The 12,067-nt window shown below is 37.5% G+C and overlaps 1 protein-coding gene across 13 annotated transcripts in view; it reads left to right on the top strand.

Moving 5' to 3' along the window:
• The window catches only part of PTPRD (protein tyrosine phosphatase receptor type D), a 502,533-nt gene that overhangs the window by 346,299 nt on the left and 144,167 nt on the right, over nt 1-12,067 (top strand). For 6 of the 13 annotated variants that reach the window (XM_057313437.1, XM_057313441.1, XM_057313434.1 and 3 more), the window contains 3 exons: nt 1,478-2,065; nt 2,510-2,607; nt 3,398-3,657. In XM_057313437.1, coding sequence (XP_057169420.1) covers nt 1,478-2,065; nt 2,510-2,607; nt 3,398-3,657 — 946 coding nt within the window. Of the gene's footprint in view, nt 1-1,477; nt 2,066-2,506; nt 2,608-3,397; nt 3,658-12,067 lie in introns of all 13 variants that reach the window. The other 7 variants (XM_057313436.1, XM_057313438.1, XM_057313435.1 and 4 more) reach the window with 2 other exon arrangements.

The following is a 12,067-nucleotide window of genomic DNA, read 5'->3' as shown; positions in this document are numbered from 1 at the left end:
AAAGCAAAGAACAGCTGTGATGTTGAGCACCCTCCTGGGTGCCGTGCTCACTGCCAAATTTGTCTAAATGTCATAAGATTTGCCTCACTTACATCCTGCCACCTGGAACTGCCTCAAGCAGCAGGATTACAGATGGCAAAACTCCTTTAAGGCAAAGTCTTCTGGGCTTCCCCCCCCCCTTTTTTTCTTTTTTTTAAATTTAAGAATAGCATTGTATCAAGCTAATTTAATGCCCTGCGTAGGAGATACATGCTGACTGGCTATGGAACCAAGCCTCTATTGAAATGTAGACAACTAAGTGTAAACCCCTGAAATTAAATCCCGAAATGAAGAACATGTATTTCCTATACCTATATTTATAATTGTGTCTTAATTCGTCTGACATGTATTACATAAAGCATCAAGCTCCTATTGCCTTTAAGATAGGGGTGCTATCAAGGAGGAGCCAAGGGATGTGAATCCCAGAGAAAGAAATGGCATTGTTGATTTCCATAGCGTGAACACTGGCCCATCACTTTTTAGTGACTATTCAAAAAATTATTTAGAGTTGTAGATCTTATTCACAGACAGGATTATTTTGGTGTTTCCATTTCAGAACTTTCTTAATCAACAGAGATTTGGATATTGAGGAAGGTCATGCTTATATTTTAGATGTCTGCACATATATTGTCTTCATACTGGGCCTAGGTTGGAGGTGTGAGAATCCAGACTTATAATCTCTTTATGAGAAAAGCTCTAGTTTTATTTTCTGCCAACCAACTAGTCAAAATCATTCCTTAGTCATGGCTTATCCCCAGGTAAAAAGTATAGACAAAAACTGCAATTATAACCATGATAACTCAAAGCAACATTATTTTGCACTACTTAAGAAAAAAAAAACTTATAAGCAACATAAGAGTATAGCTAAGTGTTTGGGCTATGGATTCAGACTGTCTTACAGCTTTCTCACTTATTACACTTCTGACTATGCAGTTTTCTATCTCTCTGGGTGTCATTTTCTTATTATAGAAAATGAAGATAATTAATCAGAGTGTGTAGTCAAGAGTGAAAAATGTAAATCAAATGAGATACTATGTCTAACGCTCTTAGCACAGTGCCTGGTACAGTGCATGTACCCAATAATTAAATATGTTATAATTATTATTCTTATTAGCTGTATCTAATTAGCTAATCTTCACTTGGATTCATTTCTCTGTGGCATGAACCTTTATATGTGTGAAGGTTTGATGAGAGATTTTTTTTTAATTCCCTTAACATTTCCAAAGCCTATTTGTGTCTGTTATCAAATTCTGGTATCTCAGCCTACCTTAATAGTTAAGTATGAGGAGAAGCATATTTCCACAAAGGTATATAGACCAAGTCTTTTTTTAATAAATAATGTAACGGAATTCCCATAGAGTGGTGTTCCCGTTCAGCGGTGATTAAAATGTGAATGTCAGTGTAGGTTGGTCTTACCACTCCTTCCCATGTGCTCCAGTTCCAGGAAAACCCCGCCTTGTGATTAACCACACTCAAATGAATACTGCTCTCATTCAATGGCACCCCCCTGTGGACACATTCGGACCTCTTCAGGGCTATCGTCTAAAATTTGGCAGGAAAGATACGGAACCACTCACTACTCTTGAGTTCTCTGAGAAAGAAGATCACTTTACAGCTACAGACATCCATAAAGGAGCATCATATATCTTCAGGCTCTCAGCCAGAAACAAAGTGGGCTTTGGGGAAGAGATAGTGAAGGAGATTTCTGTTCCAGAAGAAGTCCCAACTGGATTCCCTCAAAACCTCCACTCGGAAGGCACCACTTCAACCTCCGTCCAGTTATCCTGGCAGCCACCTGTCCTGGCAGAGAGAAATGGCATCATCACCAAGTATACTCTTCTGTATAGGGATATCAACATCCCTCTTCTTCCAATGGAGCAGCTTATTGTTCCAGCTGATACCACTATGACACTCAGTGGCTTAAAACCAGATACCACATATGATGTAAAAGTACGTGCTCACACGAGCAAAGGGCCCGGGCCATATAGTCCCAGTGTCCAGTTCAGGACACTGCCTGTGGATCAAGGTAGGATTTGTCTGCTTATGGCCTTCCTCCTTTAAAGGAATGTCGGTCTTTGGAAATCAGTATTTTGAAGCTATAAATTACTGATCGGACCATTAATATTAATAGGTTCAGCAAAAGCCAAAAGGTAAAGTATGTAAAACTTAATATATTTTGGATGTCTTAGATTTTGGTTATAGAATGCCAAGCAAGTCTGGCTGACAGCACCCCAATGTTCTCAGGTAAGGAAAATACAATATAGGTGACTGAATTGGAGAGAAAAAAAAAAAGAGATCTTTATGAGAATGGGATAGTAAAATGAATGGTCTAAACAGCTGGGCAAATCACACTTCTCTCTCTGATCAAAGTAGACGGCATCTAGCTTAAGCCCGATGGCCCATGGTGGAAAAGGACAGGTCATATGTTTTTAGGAGTAGTGTAAATACACTGTTTTTCCTTTTCCAGCAGTGTTTGCAAAAAATTTTCATGTCAAAGCAGTAATGAAGACTTCAGTGCTGTTGTCTTGGGAAATTCCAGAAAATTATAATTCTGCCATGCCTTTCAAAGTAAGTTGTTTTCTAATTTGTAAGATATCATGGGTAAAACCGAGCAGTGGGGGGACATGCAGTTTACCTGAGTAAGTTACTTAAAAAGCATACACACCACTTTGATTCAGCCACACACACTTGCTTTTCTCCTTTTTGGTTTCCACTTGAAAGATGAGGCGGGAGCTGAAACCTAGGGGTGGTATCACTTGTCAGTCACCTTGTAGTTCCAAGACTTTTTATGTCTAAGCTAGTGCTTGTGTTTTTCCACCAGAAAATGAAATTCACATGGCTTCTACATCTTGAAAATGCAGTATCCTGGGATTTAAAACATTTGTTTATTGGCCTGAAAACTTTGTATGTTTTAAATTTGCAATTGAGAGATATTGAGAGATGTTAGCAAGAAGTGCAAGTCTATGAAATAAAGAATAGAGAAACATTTTGAAGGCAAAAATGTACTTAGGAACAGGAATAGAAATGTTTAGAAAAAAAGTGGTGTGGATAATACATTGAAAACCTAGAGCATTTCTGCACAATTTCCATTAAGATTATATGCAAGCAATAGGTCAAATATTGAAAATATCATACATTTCTTTATTTTTGTAGACTTAGAAACGTTATAGAATTATGCACTAAAAACAAAAGAAAAATTCATTCAATCTCTAGAAGTTATGAACGCTTACGGGCTTACGAATGGCCCAAAATTAGAAATGACTTGACATGTATATTCTATAAACAAGCACACATTAGTTTAGAAAGCACACATTGCCTCTCTGATAACCACATCTCTCTGACTGATTGTATCCTCTAGATTCTTTATGATGATGGGAAAATGGTAGAAGAAGTGGATGGCCGGGCTACCCAGAAGTTAATTGTCAACTTGAAGCCTGAGAAGTCATATTCATTTGTGCTGACAAATCGTGGAAACAGTGCTGGTGGGCTGCAACACAGGGTAACAGCAAAGACTGCCCCAGATGTACTGCGGACCAAGCCTGCCTTCATCGGGAAGACCAACCTGGATGGCATGATTACTGTGCAATTGCCTGAAGTACCCGCGAATGAGAATATAAAGTAAGTCAATTGGAGGGTTAGGGCTGAAAGATAGAAATGCAAGTAAGCAAGAAGAGAAAATTCAACCTCAGTATTATAGAGGTTATAAAAGATTCTATTGCTGTATATGGAGTAAAAGCTTCTTCCACATAGGCTCTCAGTTTTAGTTAAGCTTTATTATACCCCATTCTCGTGATCGTTATAACACAGATTCTCATTAACTTAACACTGAGTATTTTTTATGTCTCAGGAATGATGTAACTTGAGATAGACAAATAGAATGTGGTCCTTACTCTAAAGGAGTTTATGTCATTGTATACAGAATAAGGTGACTAGTTGAAAAACTCTAATAACTCTAATATTTGGCAAGTCTTATTATAATGGTGAGGAAGTCTTACAAAGTATTATGAAGCCAAAGGAAACTTTGGGAAATGAGATAAGCAAAAATGGTACATGACACTGTTGTTGTTTATGTGTGTGGAAAGGAGACATTTCAAAAGTTATAGTTCAGGATGACGTTGGAAAAAACATGAAAGTTGGAAAATGCAAGTTTTCTGTTTTGGATGGAGCACAGTGTAGAGTCCAGTGGGCCTGAAGTGAAAAATTAAATCCAGTCAATTAAGTAGTTGATTGGTTGAATATAGTTAGTTGATTGTAGCAGATACATTTTATAATCAGTATAGCTAGCTGGTTGTAGCCAAAAGAAGAAAAAAAATATGTTCACAGCAGTCTATAAGTATGAGTGTTGTGGCTGATCATGGAGAACAAAAGAAGATGTGGACTCTGTCCCCAAAGAGCTACCATAGAATGGGGGACACAGAGAAACAGACAGATATTATACTAATATATTATGCTAATGATAGAGTTAGACTCTATCTTAAGAGAAGCTAACTGATAATGAAATGGGTCAAGGAGGTTTCTCATTTAATCTTAAAAGACAAATAGGACACGTACAAAAAACCAGAGTGAGAAGATTATATGCAAGGGCTCATTAGTAAAGGAAGCAAGTTAACTTGTAAGGCCTGAACAAGAGAAGTAAGAGAGGTATGCAAGAGCCAAGTTGCACTCAGAGCTTAGAACTATACCAGTAGATGGTAGAAATTCAGTAAAGGTGTTTGTGCAGGACAGTGGCATGTATCATCTATGTAACACCTACGTTTCCTTTTTTTCCATTTTAGGAAATATTTATTGGATATCCACTGCATGCTGGAGATTGTGCTGTCTCCTTGCTTTCTCATTTCTTGTATCCCACATGATCATGTTTAGATGAAACTTGCTATGAAAGATTTGAAGGTCCAGCAGAGACATTTTACATAGTTTATGGATTGTTGGGACCTTCACATTTAGCAGCAATCTGGTGATATAATTAGGGCAGTTCTTAGGGAAGATGGCTCCTGAAGGCATATGTTGGGAGGATATTGGAGCAACATAGCGAAAACTGTTGGGATGTCATTGTGTAGTTGGTTGACTCTAGGGAAATAACAATATTCTGAGATCAGATGGTGATGACAGAAATAGGATGCAGAGGCAGACGAGAGCAGTAGTGTAGTAGGAATTGGTAACCACTTCAACTGAGGGATCAAGGCAGAGGAAAAGTATCGTAGATGACTCTGAGAGTTGAGTTTGGGTAACAAAGTGAATGATACTGCCATTCATCTTAAAGGATGAAAAGTCAGGAGGAAATGACTGCGTTCAATTTTGTGTATGTTTTACATGAGGTATCAGTGAAATACCTATTTAGAGATGTGGGTTTAAAGAAATTACTAGGATTATGGATAGAAATTTGAGAATCATTAACACAACAGCAATGTATTTATGGAAAGAGACAGAATCACTGAGACAGTGGGGTGAAGATATGAAGCAAAGATTATAAAGTAAAGGTCTCAGGAAGAAAAGAGCTAGTAGAGTACACAGCAGGATTTATTACAAAGTTAAGTGGAGAGCCAAGCCAGGGCAAGTTCATGGCAAAAGACTTTTCAAGAAAGTGTGTACAGTCAGAAATATCCAAAGCTCCAGAAAATTTAAAGAAGATGACAGAAAAAAAAATCAGCTATTAAAAAGTGAAACTATAAATAAGAAATTTTTAATGCAGTGCCATGGTTGAAATTTTAAAAAGTCTAATAATTGGTGACTTTTGACTTAACTAAAATCCATTCTTCCAGAGAAAACCTGTTCTTATTTATTTGATGAAATAATTGGAGAATTTTAACCAGATGGTGGAATTTCCAAAAGATTATGACTAAAATAAATTCACTGAGAAATCAGATCTCCTTTTTTTGTCCCCTCTTCTTATATCATTCAGAAAACTGGAAAATGAGAATGGAATATTAGTGTAATTTTTATTCCAACAAAATTTAATATGAAAGTGAGATTATAATTATCCATTTTTGTTTAAATCATCCATGGATATATATATATATATATATATATATATATAGATATATATATATCTATATCTATATCTATATATATATATATATATCTCCCATCCTAGTACCAGACAATATTTTAGGGACTTAGTAGAGATGATGCTTTCTTACTGCTCTTACACAACATAGTTAATTGGGGAACTTGGACAAGTAGAGACCATTGAAATGGAGTTTTAGGATACCAAAGCTTAGGGGATAAGGGAGACCAAAGGCGGACCTCCCAACCCCAGTTATGTAACTCAGGGAAGGGGACTGGCGAAAGTGACATTAAAACTGAAGCTTAAAGAATGACAAGAGCCTAGCTGGTCTGTGGGAGTGGGGTTGGGGAGATGCTATTTCAGGCAGAGGACAGCCTATGTGATAGCGCAGGAGCAAGAGAAAGACTAGCCCTCATTATTTGTCCATTTCCTCCCCATCCATGAAGACATTTCAGCTGGCATCCAACAAACATGCCCAGTGCTGGGTCTCGGAATAAAAAGATGACTGAGAGAAAGCCCTGCATGATGGTGGTAGAACAGATAGAAAAACAGATCATGTGAATATAATGGAGCCAGTAAGTACTGCCAGAGTTCCAGCCCAACTTGGATGTCTGGGAGACATCTAGAAAGAGCTAATATTTAATCTGAGTCTTGAGGATGAGGAAGATTTAGAAAAGGCAAAATAGTTGCAAATAAAGAAGAAACGGGAAAGATACAGAGTATAAATTTAATCCATTCAAAGACATGAACTATGTATTCATGGAAAGAGCAATTAAAAGATGAAAATAGTATATAGTATAATTTGTAGTATTTGTTATTAGTTTTCGAGACTTAAGAAAAAATGTCTTTAGTGACTCCTTACCCAATTGGCTTGATTGAATGTGTTAGACATTATTGAGAAATGGCATTTTAGTCCCTTGATGGTAGATTTTTGGTTCATTTTCCAACTTCTGAATGAGTCGAGAATATTGTAGAATATAGTCTATCTTTTAGTGCTTTTCTTTAGCTTGTTCAGTTTTCCTCTTTGTTTTATTTATGTAATCCTCCTCCTATATTTGAAATGGGAGTCTGGGAAAAGAGGTAAAACTTTGGTAACTAAGAGTAGAGACCATTTCGAAACATAAAAAGAAAGCAAATGACTGTGGGGGGGAAATCGTGTTCGAGAAATGAATTAAAGATTCCCAGAGATATATTCTAGTCACTCTGGGGAAAAGAGCAAAAGACAAAACTAGGAAAGTACTTGAGTGGGAAATGTATCAGAACCATAGGAAATGAAAAGCAAATCTCCTGTTAGAAAAAATAAGCAAAAATGCTAAATAATCTATATACATTGGACTTCTTAAAGGGATAATAACATAAAGCCATCCATCCTGTCTTGGTGTGGCACAGTCCATTATTACAGGCAGCTGTGTGCCATGCTGTGCCACTTGCAGCAGTTGGCAAGTTAAGAAATTAGAAAGGAATGTAGCTTTTTGTTCAGTATGCCAGGGGAGAAATGAGGAGAGAAAACAGGATTGATACCAGAGCTGTGGGCTGGATTGCTAACTTGCATTTAGGTCAAAGCTCTTTAGAAAAATTCTTCCAGTTTGTTTTCCAGTAATACGAAATTTTGGTGATTGAAGGGCTGTTTTTATCAACAGACACCATGCTTTCTCATTTCTGGTCAAGGTAATCAGGAAGTCTTCATCCCGACCCCCAACTTACCACCACCGGAAACAAATCTGTCTCTTGTAAATGTAACACAGCCGAGGCTGATTGCTTCTGTATTCTTTCATGAGTGATTCTTGTGTGGAGAAGCGAGGGACCTCCCTCAGGGAAAGGCTACATTTCTTGTGAAATAGCCCTGAAGGCACCGCCGGTTCTTCACCAGGAATTTGTGATGTTTCAACCTTCTACTACTTGGATAGATAGATTTAGGGGGCAGAATGCGAGTCAGAAAATTAGCAACTCCACCATTCTTCCAGAAGCAAGTTGTGACGAAGGGAACTTCCCTGACTTTATACAGCAGGGTTTTTACTCTGGGTGGTAAGGGAAAATGTACCACCCAGATTGCACTAAGAGATAAGCTGCCAGAAGGTACCCAATGTTAGTTAATTTCATAGTAATCATTTTATATTTATGAAAAATAGAAATGAATAAGAGCATTTTATGAAATTTTAAATGTCTTTGGTCTTACTAATTTGTCGTACAGGTTGGCCTACTTTTTTCCTCTTTTAAAGAAGATATTCTTAGAAGCATGACTTACAAAGGTGCTTCATAAAATGTGCACACCATTAATAGTTCAATGTATTAATGTATCATCTGTTTAATGTTTAATGAGAAATAATTCACTCATCACCTGGTTGTCAACTGCAGTGGGTAAAGGCTTAAACTTGTATAGTGCTTTACAGTTTACTGAAGACATTTGAATGTTTTATTTAAGTCTCAAAATAACCCCATGAGGTAGGTAATCACGCCATTTACGGGTGAGTAAAGTGAGGCTCAGAGATACTAACCGGCCTGGCCACAGTCTTAAAGTTGGTACTAAGAATAGTTCTAATAGTAACAGGGGGCTTACTAGTTGCTGCTCAAGGACATTGCACACAGTAAGTGATGGAATCTTCACAAGGGTGCTTCTCATTTTATGGCTGACGAAGTTTCGAGGTGGGTTAACTTGACCTGGCCACACGAGAGCAGAGCCAGAGAGGAAAGATTTGAGCCCAGCCAGTCTGGCTGTAAGCCCATATGTTGAATCATGACTTATACAAACCATGATTTGTTGGTCAGACCAAGACGTTTTTTTTTCTAGGACAGTTGATTAACCATTAAAAACTCAAGGACAAGTAAGAATGGACAGACCTGCCCTCAGACAAACCTTAGAACAAGGAGCAATCAGACACATGTGCAGTCATAGATCATGGAAATGTGTTAGGTGTTATGGAGCAATAAGATCAGTAGATCGTCATGACAGTTTAGATGAAAGGTAAAGGGAAGGCTTCCCAGAGGCCAGCATTATCATCCACCAGTTTACAAAAAAGGAAAATGAGGCTTGAAGCCATTAAGTAACTTTAACTTGTCTGACAACACATAGCTAAAAAGATTGAAAACCTTAATTTAAACATAAAGACTGGAAAGGTCATTCAACCTGCTTTGGGGTTTCTATGGTAAATTAATTTGATTTAAACAATATATACCCAAGTAACGATGGCAAATATATATAACTATATATATATATATATATATGAAATTATGCAAGGAATGACATTCATCATTAAATTCTGAGACAGATTTTGACCTCCTGGTTAAATAATGAGTTTGAGAATGATAATACATTCTGCTAATACAAAAAGCCTGGATGAATTTGAAGAGGGACCACCACAAAGACCAGAGCTCGCCTTCCCAAATAATTATATGGAGCTGGGCCCCTTGGTGATAACATATTAAATAAAATTAGTAAAACTTTACTTAATATAATTAAAATCTGAAGGTTAGATTTAACCTATCTAATTAAATCTAATATACTGGGAAAACACAGCTTACTTTATAAGTAGTGAGAGCATTTGCAGATATATTGATTCTGAAGTTATTTATTTTTCTATTAGTTTAATAGTTAAAGTCTATGTCTAAAAATGTATTTTGAGCTTAAACTTCAAGCTTGAGTCAGATAGGCAAAACATAGTGTAAACTTTAATTTTATCCACATATAAAGCTGATCTATACCCCAAAACATTTTATTTCTATTTCAAGCAAGTTCTTTCATTTCATATAATTTGGTTGATTTCAATTTGTAGAGTACATCTTAGCTCCCCATTTCACTTTCCTCTCTGAATCATCTTTTTTTTTCCTTATTATCCCATGAGATTAGAATAAGAATCATTACGACACTTGTAAAGAAAAGAACTTTTGCAAAAAGAGGTATATTTCCTATAAACAGTATTTGGCCACGTCATTGCTGATTTGGAGAAAGGAGAAAATGCTGGATTGAGATTGAGAGTTGAAAGTTCACGGAGAGAAGGGCTCTGAATATTTTGACTGCCTGATTTAGGGGACATATATGTTCCCAAAAGCTACCTCCTATTCCACCCACTTCTACTTTTCAATGGGAAAATAACTCAGTGATAAAACAGCAGGATTAAAAAAAAAAAATCCAGGGAGTTTATATATACATTTGCTTTAGCAATAATTTCTAAATATACATATCTTAAATAGTATAAGATAATTATAGACTAAAAATGTCCATTAAGACCATATAATAGGGGAAATTGATCTAATCAGAGAGGTCAGGAGAGTCTTATGAGACTTTGTGGCCTTTATACTAAGAACAATGAAAGTCCATTGAAATGTTTTAAAACTGGAGGTGGTACAATCAATTGTCTATTGCAAAATGAAAATTTCAGAGACTGGACTAGAGGTGGTTAAGTCCAAAGAAGAGAGAAAGTCGGGAGACAAATGTAGCATGATGCATGGAAAGAGGCCGGATTGGTGGCTGGAGAGATAGGAAGAAGCAAATGGACTATAGATAAAGCCTGGAAGTGATAGGACTTGGTGGCAATGGATATGAGAGAGGAAAAGAGTTAAAGCAAATTGTCAGTGATAACACCTAGGTTTATAGCAAATGGATCATGGTGCGATGGTGGAAGATTTATTTTGGAGGCATATCCTTTGTTTTGTTTTAACCACAATAAGTTTGAGGTCGTTTTGGGACATAGACATGAAGACATGGATTTGGAATTGGATAAACCTGTAGAGTTCAGAGGTGGCATTCTGGGATGAAGATATGAATCTGCAGGTAATTTGTATCTAGGTGATAACTGATGCCCTGAACTAGAATGAGACCATGTAGGAAGGAGAAGGAGTAAAGAGAAGTCCTTGGCCAGATCTTGAGGAATTCTACCATTTAACAGCAAGGTAGTGGGCTGTTAAATCCTGTTAAAGAAATAATGTTAATTTGGTGAGAGATGTTAAGTGGAAAACCAGGAGAGTTGAGTACAGAGAAATGGCTGAGAGTGTTTCATGGAGGGTCTCATTAACATTTTCAAATTCTACTAAGAGATCACATAAGACAAAGGTCAAAAACTCTCATTTTGATGCAGTCCTACCTAAGTCACTGAGGACCCTGGCATGGGCAGTGTGGTGGGCTAATGAGGCAGGAGCTAGAATATAATTGGCTGGAAAGTGAGTGAAAGAAGAGGTAATGGAGAACAGCAAGAAACACAGGTCTCCTCAGAATTCAAGTAAGGGATAGGATAGAGCAAAAAAGATGATTGGAGTGGGATGTGGCTTGTTTGGTTTTTAAACGTCAGGTATTTATACAGGGTTGGAAGCTAATAGAATCCAAAGGGTAAGGAGAAGTTGAGATATATGAGAGAGAGGGGGTATGATATATAGTCGACTTCCTAAGAGAGTGGATGATGGGAACAAATTCAAGAAAGTGATTGGCCTTCATGAATAGAGCCAGCCCCTCTACTCTACCCAAAGGACAGATTATGGGTACATATAAGTAGCCTTAGAGTTTGGTAGGTGGAAGATGAGAGAGTTCTAGTCTGAATGTTTTTATTTTCTGTTTACATAGATATAAAGCTATCTTCTAGTGAGGAGGTAAAGATGTCTAAGGTTCGAGGCCCGGGGAGAGAGTCTGAGAAACTTGTTGTACGAAGTGGAAGGATGAGGTAACTGGAGAAATTGTGGTGGGTTAGCCAGGCAGCATTGAAGGCCTGAAGTTGCTGAATATGAAATTTACAAAATCATTCACCCCTGAGCATTATTTCTCAAGCTGTATGCAGTTCATTGGCTTCAGGCACAGAGAAGGGCAATTACAGATTTTAGCTAATGTAGAGTAGAAAATGTAGGCTCTAGAAAAGAAGAATCAAAGATCTGAGAGCCCTGGGTGATGCATGGTGCTCTCTGGAGCTTGAAATCACCCAGGATGATGGCACAGTTTGGGAGAAAAGGAAGACCATTGACTCTGGGGGGAAAGGGGGGGGGGAGGAAAGAGAGAGAAGAAGGAAGGAAGGAAGGAAGGAAGGAAGGAAGGAAGGAAGGAAG

This window comes from Ursus arctos, unplaced genomic scaffold (assembly GCF_023065955.2).
Source record: "Ursus arctos isolate Adak ecotype North America unplaced genomic scaffold, UrsArc2.0 scaffold_18, whole genome shotgun sequence".
NCBI lineage: Eukaryota > Metazoa > Chordata > Mammalia > Carnivora > Ursidae > Ursus > Ursus arctos.
This window is presented reverse-complemented; position numbering and strand designations above follow the sequence as displayed.